Source organism: Seriola dumerili, unplaced genomic scaffold (assembly GCF_002260705.1).
Source record: "Seriola dumerili isolate Sdu_G_001 unplaced genomic scaffold, Sdu_1.0 BDQW01000025.1, whole genome shotgun sequence".
Lineage (NCBI taxonomy): Eukaryota > Metazoa > Chordata > Actinopteri > Carangiformes > Carangidae > Seriola > Seriola dumerili.
In genome coordinates this window covers 9,184,129-9,206,332 of record NW_019174280.1, presented here as the reverse complement: position 1 = coordinate 9,206,332, position 22,204 = coordinate 9,184,129, and the positions used below count along the sequence as shown (strand labels likewise).

The 22,204-nt window shown below is 40.4% G+C and overlaps 1 protein-coding gene across 1 annotated transcript in view; it reads left to right on the top strand.

The window, feature by feature from the left end:
- The window catches only part of LOC111240158 (synapse differentiation-inducing gene protein 1-like), a 35,318-nt gene extending 13,871 nt beyond the window's left edge, over positions 1 to 21,447 (top strand). Inside the window, exons 3-4 of the mRNA XM_022770144.1 lie at positions 11,903 to 12,040; positions 20,499 to 21,447. Of these exons, the coding sequence (XP_022625865.1) occupies positions 11,903 to 12,040; positions 20,499 to 20,657 (297 nt within the window). The 3' untranslated portion in view covers positions 20,658 to 21,447. The remainder of the gene's footprint in view (positions 1 to 11,902; positions 12,041 to 20,498) is intronic.
- The last annotated feature ends 757 nt before the right edge of the window (positions 21,448 to 22,204 follow it).

Sequence of the window (22,204 nt, the reverse complement as noted above, 5' to 3'; positions counted from 1 at the left end):
ATTTTGCATGCGATGAAGTTGGAAGAATAAAGTGGCAGTGCAAGACAGGCCAAGGCCTGGTCATTAGTTTCAACAACTCACCTCTGCAAATTATTTGTAGTAGCCTCAGACTGAGGAGCTAACTGGGGTTAATGAACCAGCAGGAAGTGATTTACATTGATCTTAACCAGCTCTTATTGATGCCTTTCTTCCTCAGTGGTGTCTGGGTATGCAGAAAACAAGTTCCTCTATATCATGAAGATATGTCGGTTGGTAGCTCCCCATTCATGTAACCCTTTCACCACCGGCCCGTAACGTGAAGAACACTTTATGCAGAACTTAATTAAGTATTAATCCCCTTTAAACTCCAAACTTGGTAAAACGGTGAAAGAGACATCTCATTGAATAATATACAAGTGTAGGGTAAACTCTCTCTCTCTAATAACTACGGAGAGGCTAAAGGAACAATCCTGGCTTTAATAACCCAAAGTGATGTTACTACAGAAATATGTGAATTATCTTATTAATTGTTCAGCATATACTTTGGAAAAACACACATTTCTTCAGTTTGAACTTTGTATTAACTGAATGCAGGAATCCCACGTCAAGCACAACCCCGATATGAAAAATATAAAAGAAAAACCAAAAGACGCGGGTAGTTTTAGTGTGTTTAGTGTTTTACCAGTTTGTTTTAACCTCAGTGAACTTTTTAAGTTTAATTAGTTCTTTAAGCAAACTTGCATTAAGGTTTGTTGGCGCGCTTAATGGTGGAGCTCACGGAAAAACAAATGGTTGTATGGCGTGAGAATGAATCCTGCCAAGTCTGCAGCAAACACCTGTTCTCACACTCACCTTGGGCCGCAGCAGCAGCAGCAGCAGCAGGGCATAACGCAGGCACATGGAACGCTGACATAGGACGGTAAAAATTTATTAAACAAATTTAAAAAAATCAGCACCCTGTTCTGAAACAGTAGGTATAGGGTCCGTCCTCAGTCGCCCGCCCCCCCCGCCCCCCCCCCCCAGTCCATACAGGTGAAGCAAGTGATGATCTCTTTGACAATGGCGGCGGCTCAGCTAATCAAGCTAGCTCGCGCCACAGTGAAAAGAACATACCTCATTGACCGCTAACAGTCTCAATATCACACACACACACACAGAGGAGCGAGTTCACCAGCAGACAGCCCACAGTTCTGTTAACAGAATTACTCAGTAAGCACTTAATAGTCCGTGGCGTCTCTCACTAATGCTCAACCCGGTTCCATCTCTCTCGACCAGCTTTTTCCCCACGATCACCCAGAGGTCGACTGGAAATCACACTCCTTCGGATTAACTCTCCAAATTTGACAAAATTATTGTTAAACCTTCTCGGTAATGAACAAGATTTAGAACATCTCATAGAATATACATTTACTGTAAATTAAATCACTTTCTAAATAATTATGAAAAATCGAATGTCAAATCCTATTATAGACGCACAAAAATACGTTCAGTAAATTCTAATGCACCTCAACATCAACCAAACAGAAATTGCATCTCATCAGTAACTGGCAATAATACCCATTTTCCTTTTAAGATAAAAAAAAACCCCAAAACAAAACAACTAATGATGTAAATCAGGTCATTACATTCAGATTTCAGTTGTGCTTGCTTTAGTGACAGAGTTCTGTTCAAAATGACATGCTTATTTATCAGGAAACGCGTGCCAAGCAGATACACGGTCAGAAATACAAGGAAAGAAATCGAGCAACTGCAAATTGTGTTCTTTATACTGTAAATCGCTGCAGCAACATGTCTGACCAGCCGGTCTACTCCTCTGACCATGCAAACTACTATACAGAGAGCTAACTAATGAGTGGAAATGCATTTAACAGCTGCAGCAAAATACGACGTATACTGACGTGACCCTGGACATCTTTGATCTGGCAGTGATTTGCTCCATTAAAATGTTCATGTATTCACACCTGCATAAAAAATAGCAATTGAACTTGGGGCTAAGACCTGCCATCTCTGTTTGTTTGCTTTGCCATTTGTTACACCTTCTCCAGTGCATGAAATTAGCATGAATCAATACATTTTATATTCAAATGATAATGTGAACATGTGGTAGTCCTGCTCATGAGCAGCATTTCAATAAAAATGGCTTCTCCTCAGCTTTTCTGAGTGTGCTCTTGGTTTTTTTTTTTTTTTTTTTTAGCTCAGGCATTGGGCTGGTAAAATCGTGTGTGTGGGTGTAAAAATAATAGAGAGATCAGTTCTGAAATAAATATATTTCTAGCTGCCCTCCACCTCATCTCTGCAGCATTTTAGATCAGGCCAGGTTTGACTGGAGGGGTTGTCCATTCTCACTAAATCTGAGGGGACATGAACACTTATGCCTTCATTAAATTTAAAATGTAGTCATGCTTCAGCTCAGTGCACACATATTGTTCCTTTTCTGAGAGGTCCAGCAGCTGATATGAGCCTGTGTCATATATTCTAGTGGAATCTTTCAGTGATATCCCATTTCTCATTTAGCAGTAAATGACAAAACGATCTCTTGGATCATTTCAATTCAGCTGTGAGCGAGTCTGTCCAATGGATTTTAGAGCCTGCTCTCCTCCGCTAAGCGGGGAAATTTATTCCATGGTTTGGTGCATCTGTCTGAGCTGTAGAAATCGTCACTCTACGGTGCCGGAAAAATGAATCGTGACATGTCAAAAGATATAACATTATTGCTGAATAAATGCTGTAAAACTTACCAGGAAGAAATAAGTCCTATACCCCGGTTTCTAGATCCAATGAATCACAGGTATCACACGAGCGAAACTAAAAAATCTAACAGACATTACCTTCATTAAAATGAAAGGAATTTTTATTAAATCTGAAAACACGCTAAATTTAAGTTAAACAAAAAATATTGAATTTGATTTGCTTCCTATCACTGGAATCCCAACATTTCACATGTATTCTTTGGTACTTTATCCCTCACTGTGAGGTCACCATCCAGTCAGGCATCTCAAACATCTTCAATAATCTGTCACATCTGAAATGTCAAGGATTTCCCATGAGCAGCCCTGGTGAGAATTCCAACCAAAATGACATATTATTCTCCAAATTTTCATTTTTCTTCAGCGCAAATGTTTTATTTAAAAAAAAAAAAAAAAATACATTTTTAAAATGTTGCTCTTTCTGCGACTGCCTCTTCACATGATCAGCAAATGTGACAAGTCAAACCTCACTGCTCAACTTGCACGGTTGAAATCATACATCTAAAAGGAGCACAACATGACGACCTGTCACTGTGTGTGAGACCATGACAGACATTTGAAGTTGTAAAGTCTGTAAAGATGAATGAGGTGAATATTCCTTCAAAGGCAGATGATGTTCCTGAGGAAAGCTGAATTTACATTTCAGAAGATGCTCAACTCCTTGTCAATGCTAATGCTGCTCATGTAGTTCTCAATCTGTGCAATTACACAACAATCACAGGAACAGCGAATGCCTACTGAGCCTACACCATCATAACGTCTCAACTGTAATGTGCTGTCCGATGCGAAATGAAGGCATGCCACCCTGACTCAGCTGGCAGTCTGATATCCTGTGCTTGCTGGGATGGAGTGGAAGAGAAATGTGTGATTCAGTGCTTTTCAATAAGCATTTGCACGTGCCTTCCTTCACTTTCACGCAGTAACACACAGCACCATACGTCACACTAATGGCCACTTGGAGAGTAAAGCGGGCTGTTTCCAAGGGAGGCAGAATAGGGAAGCAATAGGTTTGATAATTTAGAATAAGGAATGATGATTAAAGAGAGGTTATTTTCATAAATAAGACCATAAACTTCATACACCAATTGGTCCAACGTTGTTTACTTATACTTAATATTCCATGTGCATTGTGCAAAGGAAATGATAAAAGCTTACGGTTCATTTTGAAGAGATATGCCCTTTAAAAGTACAATGTTGTCCTTTCTCTCCCTTTGAAGGCTCGATCTCAAAGAGCTCAGCTCAAGACTTACGATTTGATCAACTGTAAAAGCGCAAAGTAGTTTCTGACAGTTTAAGTCAAATAAAACCAGAGGTACAGTCTCCAAACTCAGACAGGAAAGTACAACATATGGGGCAGCAGAATGGTACAGCAGCAAACACACTCACGCACCACTGCAGACTTTGATTTAAACTCCGGCAACAGCTCTTTAACCGTGGACCACAGTTGGCAATGTTTCCAGGTGGGAAACTGGTGAGGGAACTGTGTCACTTTTCTAGTAGTCACCCAAAGCCAGACCTATCTGCACTGTGGAGAATGGTCTGGCTGCACCTATTATCATTCTGCTATCGGGGGAAAAACACTGGTTTAGTTGCATTTCTTTAAACCAATCATAATGTCATTAACTGTGTGATCCTTGATCAAAACGTGACATTTTCATCGTGTGGGTTGCTGGCTCGGAGATTGTTGTTGTTTCCCACGGTGAAGGGGATATTGAAAGCGGTAACAGGCAGGGGAAGCCTGTGAGTCAGACTACAGTTGTAGTGAGTGGTACATGTCGACTGGTTTTCTACTGTCTCCTGTCTACGTTGTCCCTTCTCAGAGTAGAGTGGGAGTTACCAGCAACAGACACTGGCTGAATTGGTCATCCCTAACTGGGTGAAGCAGTTTCCCAAAGATTGTGCAATAATGAAACTATTCTTTACACTACAGGTGTATTTGGCTACACAATTAGTTTTTTTCTAAAAGAGAGAAGAAGAAGATGGCTCTGTACCATATTTGTATATATGGTCCTATAAACAGCTTTTGTGCTCCAACATGAAACAACTCTTTCCTGTACAAGCTTTGTTGTTTCAGTTTCTCACTGGTTACACTTTGCCAGCCATTTTATTACTTGTTGATGAAAACTGAAAGCTTTACCAGAGGAGTTAAGATGAACACCCGAGTGCGCCATTAGCTTTGGTCTCCACTTCTCATTTAGGGATTCACAGTGTAGGTTCAGCGTGGCCTTCGGGTCCTATGAAGGATGCTCCCTCGCAGGATACAACTCTTATTGTGGGACACAGGTTACTCTGTATGCTGCAATACATAATACAATCCTATTTTGTACTGAACGGGAATGTTGAACGTGTGTTAGGCAAATGCAATATGACCACGGTCACAACTAGAATTATAAGCCTCTAGCATTGCTGTATTTACACTGTATTTTGGGACGCACATCATGGATGTTTTAACCTACAAATTATGGAAGTAGTCTTACGTTTTTTAAAATACTTTTAAATATCTTTTACATTTTATCAGAGTATAAATTTCAGTATCAAAATTTGCTAAAATGGCTGGACTGAAAGATGTGGTTAAAATAGAAAATAGGAAATAAAAGATTGTCCTCATTCTTGCTTTTCAATAAAGTTCCTGAAAGAAGAGTGAAGTAGCACTTTATTGTCTCTCAGCCAAAATTCACTGGCACTTCTTTAATCCTCGCCTGAATGGCAGCTCAGAGTATTAAAAAGTGAATAACAAGAAAGATGCTTCTGTAATGCAATGAGTTTGAGTAATAGCAGCCCTTCAGGGGATGATTACATGTTACAAATCTGAGCCATTTTTTCACAGACAGACATATAATGATTGTTCATCAGTCTGTTGGATTTAGATGGATTTAGATGGTTTTTTACTCAAAAACAACCTAAGAGGAGATAAGGCTTTTTGTGATGTTGTAATCGGTACAATACCTTGGGGATGTTGAGCCTTATATCCACTCTGTCCCTCTCCATTAGTCTGGCAGGTCCAGTCGGACACCTTCTCATTGGCTGTGAATATGTAATACAGCCTTGTCATATCCTATATTAAACAGCCAGGCACAAGCTAATCAATTACCCGCTACATTATAGATGCAAGACGCCTCACTCTAATGCAGCTGCAATCTCAGACAGAGTGGCATCTTGTTCCATACTAGGAAGGTGCTGGTTTTGCTTATAGCTGAAATCTTTAGTTGGATTTGTGGATTTGATATTGGTTGTGTGTGTGGAAGGATGATTCAGCATGCAGCCCTAAAGCTAGTATTTAAATTCTTTAATCCAGTTGTTTTTGGTCAAGTGTTTGTCAAAGACTTTCTTTCTTTTCTTTTTTAATTTTGTAATATATGAAGTACGTTATTAATACTATTATTGTGGGATATACAAGAGGTATTCTGGCTTCACAGGGCAATAATTTCTTATTATTCTGCGAGATTTAATCAGTGATTTCTCTGATCCACAGCCCGTTTTTTTCCTTTCGCATTTCAACCTGCTTACAGAGCACGATGTGAATACTAAGTGTGATGTGTAGTGTTTCCCTGTTGTAGCCTCATTACACCATTCTAAATTGCACACCTGTCAACAAGAGGCCACAGGGGCAACGGAAAGAAAAATAACAAATATTTTGTTCATTAATTCACCACAGGTAGTACCCCCCCCCCCCCCAAAAGACTGCGATGCATGTCTGAGAGGACTGCATCATGACAAGGCTCTTATCATTGTGATCATATACTCTGTGACTGAGTGTCCCTCTGAGGTTCCTGACTGTGGGGGGACCTCATGCGGCTGCCGAGCCCGGGCACTGTGTAAATCAAAGGGTCTTATTAACCGTGCGGTAAAGTTTGTATTTCTTTTTTCCCAGCCACAATGTTTGGTAGCCCTCTGTCACACTGCCTGATAAATTGCAAACCCTTACACCGTAGTCACATCTGGGGCCGCGAGCTCCTGCCCCGGCATAACTTAATATGACCATCTGGTGTGGATAGAGACCAAGCGCATATTGCACTGATGCTACATTAGGATGCAGGGGACGCGACTCGCGCCTTGTGACAGACCAGATGACCTGCAGATGACTCTTATGCAAAGCGAACATGCGATGTCTTTTGTAGAAACGTAATTAAATGACAGGGAACCATTAAGCGCGCACAGATCCTAATGACTTCTGCTGGCTCCCTTTTCAAATGGCATGTTTTCCCATGGACATAGGACACTGTTGCAGATACTAGATAACACAAGATAACATCATGCGCAGTTTTTGTGATTTCCCATGAATACCTCTTCACTGTAAATGTGCTGAAAATGTCATTCGGTGCAGTATTGCCTCTTTAATGGCATTTGCTCATTAACTTTGCTTATGCATTCAGCCAAGTAATTGAATTCCCTTTGGTTGTGAAGTAGTTTGTTTCTATATCCAGACCTCCCTCTATACCTTTGTGCAGCCGTAAAGTAAAGCAATTAACTTGCGTAATCTCAACCGCTGGCTTTTGCTTCATAAAATGGCTGTGAAAGACAAAGTTAATTTCTGTGGGTGGTTTAATTTGATTCAGGGTGGTCAGTGTGTTTTCATTTGTGATGTGTTTGTGGTATGGAGTTTCCCTCTTATATATTCAAGCAAGCTGCTGCGTTGCTGAAATATAAAAGGTTTTTCTTTCTTCTTTGATTTTACTGTTACTGTCTGTCTATGGACTCGTTATGTTGGATGTATTTTATAACATGGCAATGGGAAATGATACATTCACATTTTCCCTATAGAGGCCTGTGGCGTCTAATTTAAAAAGTCAGCTCTCATGCCATGAATCTGCATTCAAAAGCATCAAAGAAGGGTATATGAAGGAAACTGGGACTGAGTGATTGCTCTCTTTATGTCCTCAAGGAGGTAAAGTAAGTAGAGAAGGTATAGTCATGTTTTTATTATTATTTCATTTGGAAAGGAAAGTCAGACAAGTAAGTACAGACACATGGATGGTACGGAGGAGCGTTCTTTTACTAAAATGTAGCCAAAAATATGCAGTTGAAATGTAATAAATGTACATTGCTCTGGCCAGATTACTGTGTCTATTTGCAGTCACAACATGTAGACCATGTGCCTTTCTACATTTATTTTCCTACCATGTGTAAATTATGGACAGGAATCATCATCAATCGGGAGACGTGCTCTTTAGTAGGTTTGCATATCACAAATAAAAAAGAAATCAAATAATGTGACAGCCTGTAGGAGGGTTTGCACACAGTATAGGGTGTTAAAATGGATGTTCACCCAAACACCCATCTTAAAATGATTACCTGCATTCCTGATGCACACAGGAGACATGCTATGAGACATTTACTTGACAGAAAATCAGGACAAAAGACTCCTAGACAAATGTCCAGGTTTGGAGAATGGAGAACAGGGAGTTAAAAAAAAAAGAAAGTGGACAGGGACACATTTCCTGTATGTTGTGGAGGCAGTTTGGCAACAGATAAATTACACAAGCCCTCCTCTTGGTTATGCTGTCATGGCAGAGTGGTGAAACCATCCATTAGCTCTTCGTTACCTGTCAGCCTGTTGCCTCATGCTGACAGGATTTATGCCCCACAAGACATATCTGAGCGCAGCTAGCAGCGCCAACATGCATAGTCATTAGGACTTTCTAGTACTGGGGAGGTGGTGAATGAATGACAATGTGCACGCATTCACACACACACACACACACACACACACACACACACACACACACACACACACACACACACACACACGCTCATTAAAAGTCAGGTCGAAAATTGGTAAACAAAATTCTGTTTCCTTTAAGCCAAATGCAGCCTCTCAGCAAATCCAAAGGCCTATCAGTAGTTTTGCGATCTGTAACTTTTGAGCAAAGGTTCCTGAGAGTTTGATTAGAATTTGGATGACACAGATTTGAGGAAAAGTAAGAGATTATGGTGTGATCACACCATTATAATAATGGGTGCATGGGGCAGTCTTGCAGAGGGATTGGTGGCCTCTTTTCATCTGCTCTGGATCTCCTGCAACCATTTGAAAGCGTTATGATTAATGACCTTCCTGTACATGCCCGGCAGGTCTGCATGTTACTTCCTGTGCATGCTGACCTGTCTGCAGGTCTGTACTGACTCCAGCCGACCTCATTGTTCTATTGCCTGACTGACTTCCTCTGCCTCTCCAACTTCTCTCTCTCTCTTGCCTGGTTACCTAACCCAAACCAAACAGCTAGGATCCCTGGATGATGTGTGTTTTCATTCTCCAAACAGCCAGAAGGCTGTGCAGATATTGTCAGTGAGCTCTAAGGCACAGAGCAGAGCAGGGCTGTCTCTGCAGAGATTGCACTATAGCGCTTGCTTAAGGCCATGACAGCAGAATGACATTATGCAGAATGGAGGCTGCATTATGCTCATGTGTTATGACCTTTTTTGCCTCAGAGCTGCATTATGAAGAAAATGAAAACATATCGATCTTCTCAACAGGAGCTTGTGCTCACAGCTTTTTAACAGGTTCATAAGTATAGCTTGATGACACAGAGTGGCATTGTCTTTGAGTGCACAGGCAGGTTGGAAAGGTTTCGCGTATTCTCTGGGTTTTGGAGTTTAATACACTTGTTTTTCCTTCTATAGGTCTATTTTTTGAAGAAAATCAATCCAGTGCTTCCCCTACCATTAGTGGGCAGGGCCCCAACACATTTCAACCACCCACTCACTAAACCTCATCATCAATCATTCAAACCGGCTATAAGGGGTGTGTGTTATTAAAATTAATTGAAAACTGTTTCACCTCTCAAAGCAAATGCTTTCCTAACACTCTTACCTAGCTTGAGTAATTTAACTTTTACTACAAAGCAAACACCACTGAAGTGCACTCTCTCTTATTGCAATAAAACACTCATACATAACACAAATTGCAGGTTTTAATAGAGTGGTCCATAGTGCCCTTGTTTATTTAAATCACTCATGCACAAAAACATGCTTTTGTATTAATCTGAACCTAATGTAAATTCTTCCAGTAATGTTTATCCTAAATGTAGCAATATAAAATAAATTCAGCAAGCTCAGGACACCCTGGTGGCCTTGAGGTTGCAGCACTGACTATCAGCTATAGAGCGTCCCCCTGGGTCATTCCTCATCTCTCTCCTTCATTCCCTGTGATCTCTCAATTGTTCACAGTGTAATACAGGTGTAAAATGCCTCCAAAAGTAATAAAAGTTATAAAAAGAAAAACAATTCCGTGCCCTTTATCGTTGGGATTTTGCAGTGAGTCATGAGCCTGGTGGAAGTCAGCCAGAAAAGACAACAATTCCATTTAACACAACATGTGTTATTCCAATGCAGCCTCGTGGCCAACACGCTGTACATCAGGCTGGGCTGCCGCTCAGCAGGAAGACTCAACATATCGACAAATCAAAAGACATATATATATATATATATATATTTAAAATGAAATACCAGAGTGTGATAAAGCTTAAACACTGTATTCTGAGGGTATTTGAAATAAAAGTCCAAATTCATTAGGCACACCACAACCAAGAACCCATGCAGGGATTAAGAGTTATAAACCCACTGAAAATACTTTAAAATAAAGGATTACATGTTGACAAGATGTCCCATTGCTAAAAAATCAGGAAAAGCACAAGGGTGGTAGGGGCATGTCCTTCGTCAGATTACCATCTTTGTGTAAATTCAGTAAGGCCTCCTCTGTGTCCACATCACTTGCCTGATTTACCCCCCATCTCTGATTGAAATGTTCAATTTAATATTGAACTCTTTTTTTTTTTTTTTTTTTTGACAAAACAGTATATTGTTAACCTTGATTTTTGTTTTTTTTTTTCATTTATTTTTCATGTTCCGTGCTGATGCTGGCTCATCCCTCAAACAGGATGATGTGTGAAGGATGCATCTTAATTGCTCTTATAGAAACCGTGGCCTCAATCTGCGACTTCTTTTCATCACAGACACGGTGGAAAATAAATCTCTAATCCTAGTCTTGTCTTCGTTGTTGGGGAAGATCAACTGCAAATGAGTGTTTGCGTATCTGTATGTTAGAGGTTAAAGTGGCCATAACAAACCAACTTTAATATTGTGAAGCGTACTGATATTTCTTTCTGTGGATCAGGACTGAGAATCTGTATGCAGATGTACGAGTGTCTATTCTCTTTTGCTGCAGGCGTTGCAGTTCCATGTGAGGAATGTTGCATGGAGCGTGAAATAGTTTCATAAAGCTTTAGGGAGGAGGTGCGTTTGATTCATAACTATTTCACATCTGAAATGAAGAGTACTTTCAACCGTAGCTTTTTTTTAATGCCATCTGTTGTTTAGATGCCAAAATGTAGGGATCTGCATATCTCAAAACTAATGAGAAACTAATGGGCCATCGCAAAAAGACCATGAATACGAGCTGTGACATTACGTAGAAGCAAATGACCCCGCATGTGGCGACTCGTCTATGTTTTGTTTCCCATTACACAAATGCCTTTTTCTTTCTCAATGAACGCACATTCTTTTCCCCACCCAGTCGACTTGAAAATCACATCTACCTGTGCACGGACTGCAGTGCACAAGGCAAAACTTCTTCTTTCATTTTTCCAAATAAAATCTGCCTCAATCCACCTGTCTGTCTCCAGAGCTACTTCAGCAATGATCAAACCTTTACAAAAACTATAGGAAATCAATGCACGGACTTGTTACACCTTTTGTTGTGTATGATTGGCCCAGAGGGGTGTTGTTGGGTGTTGTGAGTAAATGACATGTTAAGGATTGGGGGATTTGACTAAAGCTGTCAACTGTAATGTTTGTAGGATGAGTGTCTTTTCTGAAGTTACAATTAATTTTAACTTGTTTGCTGTGAATTAATGGTTCTCCATTTTGGAAAATACGCCTCTTCACTTTCTTGCCGAGCGTTAGATGAGAAGCTTGATACCAGTCTAATGTCTTTGTGACAATATATATGAAGATTCAGACTCGTGACATGTGCCAGGATGCCACTTGCACACATAACCCCCCCCCACCCCCACCCCACCCAAATAAATAAAAAACTAAACAAAACACGACTTCTCACCTTTACACTTCAGTTTTTGTGCAGATCAAACAAAAGTGGCACAAAATGTGTGCGTGTCTGCCTGTGTGTGTGTGTGTGTGTGTGTGTGTGTGTGTTTTGACCTGAATTGCTATTCTCTGTGCAGACGGATTGCTCCAGCGACAGTGAGAGCGAGGACAACTTCATTGTCGTCCCTCCACGAGACCACCTCGGCCTGGCCATCTTCTCCATGCTCTGCTGTTTCTGGCCTCTGGGGATTGCAGCGTTTTACTTCTCACAGGGGGTGAGGACACGCACACACACATACATACACATATAGAAAACATGTGCATGTCAGGCAACCACCTCCAAAGTTGTGCTTGTGTCACACATGGATGATACAACATCTCTTTGTCTAGGTCTTACATAAAAACAGGTGCATCAACCCACATTCACAGACACATTTCTATGCATTCGTAGACATGCGAGCACAACAACACACAGGCGCATACCCAGCTCTGTGCGTGACTCATCACCCAGAGATTAAGGGCTATCACACGAAAAAAATAAAAGACTGACAGCTGACTTGCTTTCCACCGACGCGAGGCCACTTTTTACTGAGTCGCCCATCGATAACTCAAGGCCAATCTGTAATGGCTGCTCGATGCTCTGTAAACAGGCTGAAAGGTGCCTTTAGGAAGAGTATATAAATCACCTCCAAGGCTCTATCCATAGACTCCAAGAACGGAGGTGTCTAAAATACTAAGATGAGAGAGGGCCTTTGAACTAGTGGAGTTTTTAAGGGGACTGGGAATGAACACAATTACAGGTGTGCCGACGTATTAAAGGTGATGACACATTAAACAGTTTGAGCTGTTATTTGGAAAGTAGAATTTCAGATAAGAAATGCATGAAAACACACTAAAAGCAGTGTGTCTATTACGGGTAATAGTTTGGCACTCGACATTATACATGTACTAACGCAAGTACACTTGAATATAATATTGTCTTGCCAGAGATACAGTGTTGTTCTTTGATGTGAAGATGTGTTGGTGATCTGAAAGGTTACATCATGTGTTGGTTCATACATGTTGACTGTCCTCACTCCACTTTTAATCTTGACCTTAAACACCCACCTTAAACAGTGGTAAGAGTTTTTTTTTAACAACAGCAATCGATGCGTTATTCAAAGACAGCAGTTATTTCCAAAGAGAATGAGCCAATACGATCTGTCAAGCTGACAAGGGAACGCTGTTAATTCTGAAGCTTTTGCCAATATGTTCTTAGCCAGTAACATCAGCAAACTGCACATAATGGTTGTCTAATTGATTCCAACTGGACTTCCTTCCCTTTTCAATTCTGTAGGAAACAACTCCGATGATGGTGTGTCAGTCAAGCAAAGAGCACAGTGATCGCCACTTTTCCTGCTGCTAATCAATTCTGGCACTCTTAAGTGCACCATCAACTTCAAAAGGCAAAATATGTTAAAGGGCAATCAGTGGCACACACACATTAACACACACATACAGTGTATGTTTAAAATCACAGGTTTACACATCCAGTCATACACACACATACTGGAGACGGACAAGGTTTCAGTAAATTGCTCCGCCTTTGACTATAAAATCTTATCAAAAGCTCGAGCGTTTAGCTGTCTTATCCGTGGGCACGAGGAGTCCGAGGCAGATGAAGGCAGTCACTGAATTATCTTGTCAGGAGCTAATTTGATTCTTCCTGGGTAATTATGGGGAAGTGATGGCTGTGTTTAGGGATGGATGGCTTTTCTGCCAATCTCCCTCCTTTAGAAGGTGCCGTCCAGAGGAGCTGTCAGGAAAAGATACGGTGGGAGTCTGAGATCGCTTCATTTTATAGCTCAATAAACCCCTTCACTGGTCTTCATTTCGTTCAATTGTTCAGGAAGCCCCCACCCCACCCCACCCCCCCTCACTAAATGAATTAATTCTTTGGGAGTTAACACGAGGATATTGTACGTTTTTAGCAGAAGACAAGCTGAAATTTGATTATGCGTGTGAACTTATTCCTCTGCCTCTCTGTTGGTACCGAGGGAAATGTGCATCGATCTGTATTGACAGACAGTAACAACCTAGATGGACAAGATGTAAGTAATATCATAATCTGACTGTTTGTCACTTGTTTTCCCTTATTATAGCAGGAACTAGCAGGAAATCTCTTTTAAGCTAAAGTTACCAGGTGAGGTAATCACAGTTAGCCTTAGCTAAAGCTAAATTTACCTATGTCATCCTACCTCTGTGCTTTTAAGTGACCAATCATTTTTTATCTCATGTGTTTGTAATTCAGTTTATTATCCCACATAACTAAGGCAGTAGCTACATCCCTTCATAATGGTGAAAAAACAGTAACACCAGTTAAGCTAGTTTTGCTAAAAAGCGACATAGAACATCTCCCGTTAATGACATCACAGCAAAACTAGAATTAGCGCCTTGCGGTCATATGCCTCCACCAACCAGCCAAGTTGCAGGAAATATGGTCACAATCTCCCCTTCCTGAATTACAGCATTGAATAATAAGTGTTTTGTAGAACATTATGATGTCACCTTTGACCTTTTATAAAATGTCCTTTGACCACCAAATTGTAATCAGTTTATTCTTGAGTCCAGGTGAATGTTTGAACTAAATCTGAAGAAATTCCTTCCTGCTGCATGTTTTGTGTTGGTCAACAGAAACTTACCACATAAAACTCTTGCCGACACTATACTAAATGTTGCCACCTTAGCTAAAATGCTAATGTTGCTAGCAGGAGATGGCTATGTTTCAGAGACTTTGTGTTTCTGTAAAAAAAAAAAAACCTGGTAGTGCATTCACACATCATATTATATTTTTTGTCCAGTCTTGATTGTACTGTTCTGGAAATTCAGAAACTAAAGTAATTTTTGTCTGTCTTCCAGTTGGCAATCATCAACAGCGATGCATCCACAAATGTTCCTTTTAGTGCCCTGCAGACATCAGCACATTGCAACACATCACATTGACTATAGTGGAGAGAAACATGCAAAAACATTTTTTTGGTGATAAGGTGAATATGCCTTCATTCCACTGCTTTTACAATTTATCTGACAATGGTTACTCAAACTGACATTGAAACTAGTAGCCATGTAGTCACACTATAAATGACCTACATAAGATATTAGCTGAACTGATTATTTTAGTGTCAATAGTGGACTTTATTTAGATGTAACTACCAGTGATGATAGCTCAAAGTTACAACTCAGAGCCTGATGTGAACAATCTTTCCTACTCAGCTGCTTATAATTATATTATAATCAATATGATGTGAACTCAGGAGACCACTGTTAGTTTCCCATTTGAATCCTCATTGTTTCTTTCATCCATGACCGTTCCACAACCTTAACCGTGTGCTTATTGATCTGGCATGATCTTTTCCTAAACCTAGCTAAGTTGTTTTTGTGCCTAAACCTACCCAAACTTTGAGCAATCCACAAGCTTAACCACTTGTTTATTAATGTAACCATGACGATGCAGGTCCAGTACACCTTACTCTGAGGAGTACTATCAGAGGGTAGAGACAACCAACCTATATAGTTCAGGTTGGTTACTGCCCTCTGCCTTCATGGAGCGGCATAAGCTGATGGATTATGGGATTTGACAAGGGCAGCAGAATGAGCCAAGAAGAAAAGTTAAAAATGATAGCACATCAGCTTCACCACTTACTCCGAGGACATTTACAAACAAACAGGTTAGCAACTTTAATAGAGTCTGTGGACGGCAGATCAATAGTGTTTTTGTCCCACTGGAAGGTCAGGCCCAGTCACACGGAGAGAGCCGCTGCATGGCTTCTTAAGCAGAGGAGCTGAGTGACTCACACACACACAGACATGCATTCATGTGCTGATTTAAATTGCTTGTATCCTATTTGCCTACAGACTACATCTTTAATACTGTGCAACATCTTTATGTTAAATAGTGCTGCATAGTTTAGGATTCAGCGTGAACCGCCCACACACACACAGACACACACACACACACACACACACAAGCAGACAACCAATAATGACTAGAATACCATGAATATCTGGGGAAAATTAGCGTTGAGCATTTGATTGGGAAGCGGAATTGAGTTTGAATTATTGCCACTAATAGGGTGAGTGTTTTGTTTGGAGATGCTGATAAATGTTTCTCTCAGCTCTGAGACATCTGCGCTGGGAAGTGCAGAGTTGAGAAGCAGCAGCGATTCCTTTCACGATTATGCAAATAAGACTCCCCTGAAGTTATCTTATGGCATACAAGTCATCATAATGGGTGAAAATGAATGAGCTAATTATTGTGAAACAGTTTATGTATTTGCATGCGTGTGTCTGCGCGAGGGAGGTCGAGAGACTGACACAGAGAGGGGGAGACAAAGAGAGAGATTTTGGGCTTTATGTGTTGTTTGTTTGGAAGAAAAACCTGTTAAGGATGCTGAATTGACTTCCGAGAGCGCATCGCTATATGTGTCTCCATGCAGCTAAGTCTGAGATGTTATCTGTTTTTTCTATGACACCACATTTCAATCATTTTGTCAAGGTTGTGGAGATAAAGCTTTAATGCTTCTAACCATTTCTCTCTCAAGGGGATTCAAGGAAAAGTCCTCACATTGACATGTTCAGTACGTTGTACAAAGCTGAAGCTCACAGACAAAACAGCACAAGCAAACGCACACACTTTCACCCGGTTATTTTCATCTGTGTTGTCCACATTACAGCATTATCATATTTAGTCTTTCAGCGACTTGTTCCTCAGGGAGAGCCACAACATGCTTTCATTTGATTATTTGTGTGAAGTGGAGAAAAAAAATTTGATAAATCACTTACAAATGCTTTCAATGGAGAGATGAAATGACAGTGCATGTGCCCTTCAACTCTTGCAGTGGTGGAGAGAATTAAACTGTCCACTGTCACATTATGACTCTTTTTTTTAGGATTTTCTCTGTCTAAAGACCGTGGTGAGGGGGCGTGCTACATCCTCAAATGCGGAATGTGCTCATTTTGAAAGCAAATTTAAATCTAATTTCCCATAAGGCCTCCATAACAGTGCTTTTGTTTCAATAATTACTATATTGACATGGAAGCTAAAGGCCATGCCTTGAATATATGTCCTTTATCTGGATTTGCTTCCTGATCTTTCGAGGTGTTTGTCAAAAGATTCTTTCTCTCTGGCTCTCAACTGGCTGTCTTTGTCTTGGACTATAAAGAACTGTTGTCTAAAACCTTCTTGGCACTAATCAAACACTTGGAGCAAAGCGAAAAGACCCCATGCTTAGTTTTTTAGTTGTAACAACAGCCATCACAGATGGATGGTAGGTTGAGTTTTTTTTCTTAGTTTAATATGCTGTTCAGTGGATGAGGGTACTGTGGTTAAAAATGCTGTGAGATTTAAAGTTGGCTGTTGGAGTCTGTGCCTCCTGAAAGTCAATTATTCAAATAACCAGTCAGTTTCTCACAGCAAGTATGACTCCTTTTTCTCACTGCATTTTTTTGTAGAAAATACAGAATAAAGTTTTACAAACCTGATCTTGTTTAAATAATTGTCTGAAAAAAGTCTCCTTACCCTGAAGATAAACCTTAGATGGTAAAGTTCAATCATCATAATCAAGAACATGCATCTCAAACAACAAACCGCTTGACACGAGTAAGTCCCCATTATGCAGTGATGCTTCCAAAGCAAATACAGAAAGGACACATACTAATGAGCTCATATCTGTCCTTTCTGCAATTGCTTTCCTTAGCAGTATTTTGTAGTGTCTCAGTCTCATTATTCCAATGTCACAGGCAAAAGCCAGGCCTACCTAACATCTCACACTGTGTGTCTTATGCAATTTGCATCTGTCTTAATGAACTGACTTGCTGAGAAACAAGTCTGGGTTTAAGTTTGGGTTTAAGGGAGTGATCTTTTGCTGTTTTGCTGCAGTGCAAATGGGCAGATGCAAAGATGAAAATGCTAGTAAATATTCAAAAAAATGAAAAACATCTGTCTAAATAATATGAAGTAAACCAGGTGCAGCCCTATCCAATGCAAACTTCAAAAGAGAAAAAGGTTGACAATGAGCCTGTGTGTTAGCTATTTGTTAATGACTTTTTCAAATTTAAATAATTATGGACTTTTAAAGGTCCCATATTGTAGAAAGTGAGATTTCCATTAATCTTTTGATTATAAAGCAGGTCTAGTTGCTGTATAAATACTGTGAAAGTATCAAAAACAATCAATCCACAGAGAAATCCACATATCCCGTATTCAGAAACTGCCTTAAAACAAGATGTCTGGACTTCAGTAACTTTGTGATGTCACAACTACACAGTCACCACACCCAGCCATGCCTGGACCCTCCATCCAACCTTTTTGTTGTTGTTGCTCATTTCAGCCCTGACTGACCATTTTCCATTTGCATTTGTTACCTGTGGTTGGCCTGGCCATGTGTCACTCAGAAAACAGTCAGCCAATCAGAGGAGAGGCTCAGAGACCAAAGCAAAAAGCCCTGTTCTTGGGCCCAGAGAGAAGTGTGAGATGTTTGACTATATTGAGATAGTTTTTGGTACTTAAAACTGCAAACACTGGAAACATATAAAATATGGGACCTTTAACTTAACTTGATACTAAAAGATTCACAAACTGTTAACACTACTGTTTGGTTATTACTATTTTCCTGAGGCACAAAAGCATTCAGTTAATTACGATTCACCTGCTAATAGTTTGACATGCTGCTTATCTGGGTCAGGCTCACAGTAACATCCTCAAGCTCCTCCTAGGGAACGTCAATGTGCTCCAGCAATGTGTTTTTATGTCAGTGTATGTTCATCTCAGGCTCTCCCTTCAGTTCACCACACAGAGCACACCTAAAAAGGATGGAGCCACAGGGCCAGGCACATGAACCAGCCGGCTCCTCTCAATAAGTAGTTGCAAAGGTTCAGGTTCACAGTTCTCCCAGATTTCTGAGATTCTCACTCTGCTGTGATGAGTGAGGTTATCCATCCTGCAAAGAAACCTAATTTCAGCCATGTTTATCCTCAATCTCAGAACTTGTTAGCAATGATAAAGGTCAAAACAAGGATTTGTAAAGAGTCTTGCTATGGTGTGTAGTTTTTTATTCAGTGCCACTGTCTGATACAAAACCCACATCACTGCGGACACTGCATCTAACTAGCAGTTTCAATACCTCTTAACCTCAGTTATGAATAAGAAACATCACCTTGTATGCTTGGAGCTGGGATCGTTTGCAAAATGAATAGGACAGGTTTTTATGAGATGACCATGGTTTCAGAGTTGGAGGGGCTGACCCTGCTTTATCACATTCACACACATCAGCTCCATTATTAATAGATTCAAAAGAATACGGAAGGTCATTTCACACACACTCTGCAGCCACTGCATTTCAAACTGTGCCGGCGTACAATCAGCACAATAGTCTGACGGATGAATTGTGTTATAGGCGGAACAAATCATGACTGGGATTTAGCAACACGCTCAACTATCGACCACTGAATTCATTAAGAAGGAAAAAATAAATCAATAGATTAACATGTGACGACATTTGGAATAAAAAAAAACAAAAAACAAAAGTTAGTTTAGGGGAAGATAATGGAAATGGAAAATGGAAAAGCCAATACAGATTCCAAACAATGCCACTGTAACACTAACTGTGACCTCTATTCAGGGATGTGCATGAAAACAACAAATCAAAATAGGCCTCTCTTTATCCTCCATTTTTCTCCTGGCAAGCAAGTCCATTCAAATAATAAGATAGCTAGAGGAAGCCCAACACAACAGCTCTTCAAAGATATCAACAAAGCACAGGATAGACGAGACAAACCACTTTCCAACCACTATCACTATCCATTGTTGCAATTTTAGGCTAATTATTGATTTCAGCTGTGCAGGTAGTATGGAAGGATAAGAAGCAATGATCTCTTTTAGCACCACTTCCACACATGTTGTTACCTGTTACCTGGCTAATTAATTAACGCCAGTCTGATATTGTTTACACAATAATTAAGAGGCATTCTCGGGGCTTTTGCATCAACAGTGTTGAATATGGACCAGACTTTTGTCGTTTCTGTTCAAATTAATTATGTTGTTGACGAATTCGATCCAACGGTTGTTTAGATGAGTTTTGTAGCTGACATGACTCACATGATTAAAAAAGAAAAATTTCACTTGCTCTACACTGTGGTCAGTGACTCACACTTCGGTAGTGCTGTTATTTAAGCTGAACAGTTAACACAACACCACAGAGAGGATCTATATGCGCCTATAGTGGGCTGTAAAAATGCACTATAACCTTAAATACATGGTAACTGGGTCATTACGATGGAGTGGTTGCCTGGAAAAAAATAAATTTTAAAATCCTCCATGCAACATCTTTGTGGGGGTTTTTTTTTTTTTGTATTTGATTACAAATGATGATGAATTTGCTTTTCTCCTGTGTCGTTTATCCTTCAGTGCTAGCAGCTGAGATGACCATAACATCCAGTCCTTGACATTTTCACACTAATTGCCATTTCTCAGTCCTGCCATGCATGATGAGCTCTCCTGGGTTACACTGAGCCACTCAGTCAATGGGCCCAACCTCCAACTCCAATCCCCTTCTTTTTTCTTTCCTCCACACTGCCACAGAAATAACAAACAGCTTCTCTAATTATGCTTCTTTTGAAAAATGGGTCACTCTTTCACTTTAGGTGCCTCCAAACTGCATCTGACTTTCCTATTGTCTTACATTTTCTCTTTTCCAGACCACCAAGGCGGTGAACAAAGGTGACTTCCCACTGGCCAACATCGCGTCCCGACGGGCTTTGTTCCTCGCTGCCCTCTCCATCACTATAGGCACTGGTGTGTATGTGGGGGTGGTGGTTGCTCTCATTGCCTACCTTTCTAAACCAGGACGCATATAGCAGCCGCACCTTCCCTCCACGCACCTCCGGGGAACCCAGGAAGAGAACAACCCCCTCTGGGGAACGGCGTTGCTCCTGCAGACTTCGAGGAAAGTTTTTGGGGATGTACAGTTTCTTCCCTCCACCTTCCTTTCTTTCCAGCCTTCTCTCCCTACAGGCCCTCTGTCAGCCAAGATTAGCCACAGTGACTGGAGAGAGGTCAAGCTTGAGGGTGAGAAGAAGGGGGATTTGGGGATAGACAAAGTTTTTTTTCTGTTGAGACAGGGAGAGGGTTTGAGTAATGGAAGTATTCCATGTTGGAGCCCAGTTTGAATCCCATTGACTTAAACCCCTGTTGGCTTCATCCTCTTTTGGCTGGTTTTTAACTTCTAAGACCCCTACAGAAACTTTGTGGTGATAGGACTGAGGTGATAACTCCTAAGCAATTATTCAAGAGCCGAGGTTGAGGATGGTTAGAAATCAACACAAAATCACTCTTAAACCAACTCCATGTTATTGTTGCTTGAGCTGCTGTTAAATTTGGAGCCTCTCTATGGAGTCCTGTCACCTGTCATCTCAGTCTGCCGACCAGGACTGTCTTTAATAGACCGCGATCTGCCCTCATCAACTCCAAATACCGAGGCTACATTTGTCCCTGGGCTGACTGCCTCGCAGTGGGAGATAAAAAAAAATACATGACTATGTGCACAGTTTCTTAAATCATGACAAATGAGGGCTTTCATTTCTGGAAAAACTTTAGAAAAAAATACAGAACTATTGATAATAGTTTCCATCAATAAAGAATTAAACTCTTGAGAGGTTGAAAAAAAAAAAAAAAAAAAAAAAAAAAAAAAAGATCACATAGTCAGGAACAGAGGCTATTTTCTTTCATACTGAACAATATGCACTGGCATGAATTACAAGAATCTCAATGGAGCCTCAGGCCTGTATTTTACCTCGGAGAAGGTGTCCATCCTTTAAAGGCGTGCCCTGAAGTCTAACAAAATCTGTTTATGCCAGATATAGTTTGCCTACATTCATGCAAATGTGCTTTGTTTTTATGTTTGTCTTTTTATGTTCCCTGCTGTCTAAAGGCACCTTGATTGATCTCACTTTAAGGAATGTTCATTTATAGCCTTTGAAGTAAAGCACAGATGTGAGGTAGCCAGATGGTCAGAAATTCAGGGGAAACGGCGTCCAGTGTCCCCCCCCCCCCAAAAAAAAAAAAAAAAAAAAAAAAAAAAAAAAAAAAAAAAAAAACAACAACAAAAAAAAAATGCTGCATCCGGTAACTCGATGTGAAATGAAGCATCAGCCATTCACAATGGATGTGGAAGTTATAAACCACATAGATGATGTCATTAAAAGTCGGGCCTTACATCTCCTCCAAGACTGCACATACACAAACAAAGTGTCGCAGTCTGACAGCTTTGAATGTAGCTGTGATCAATTATTCTTTGCATGACTCTAGCTATGCCAGCGGTGTACTGCTACGCATGATTGATCGGATTTAGAGCTTGTTTTTGTCAGATCATAAAAAAGCTTAAATTAAAATTGATCAGGCTGTG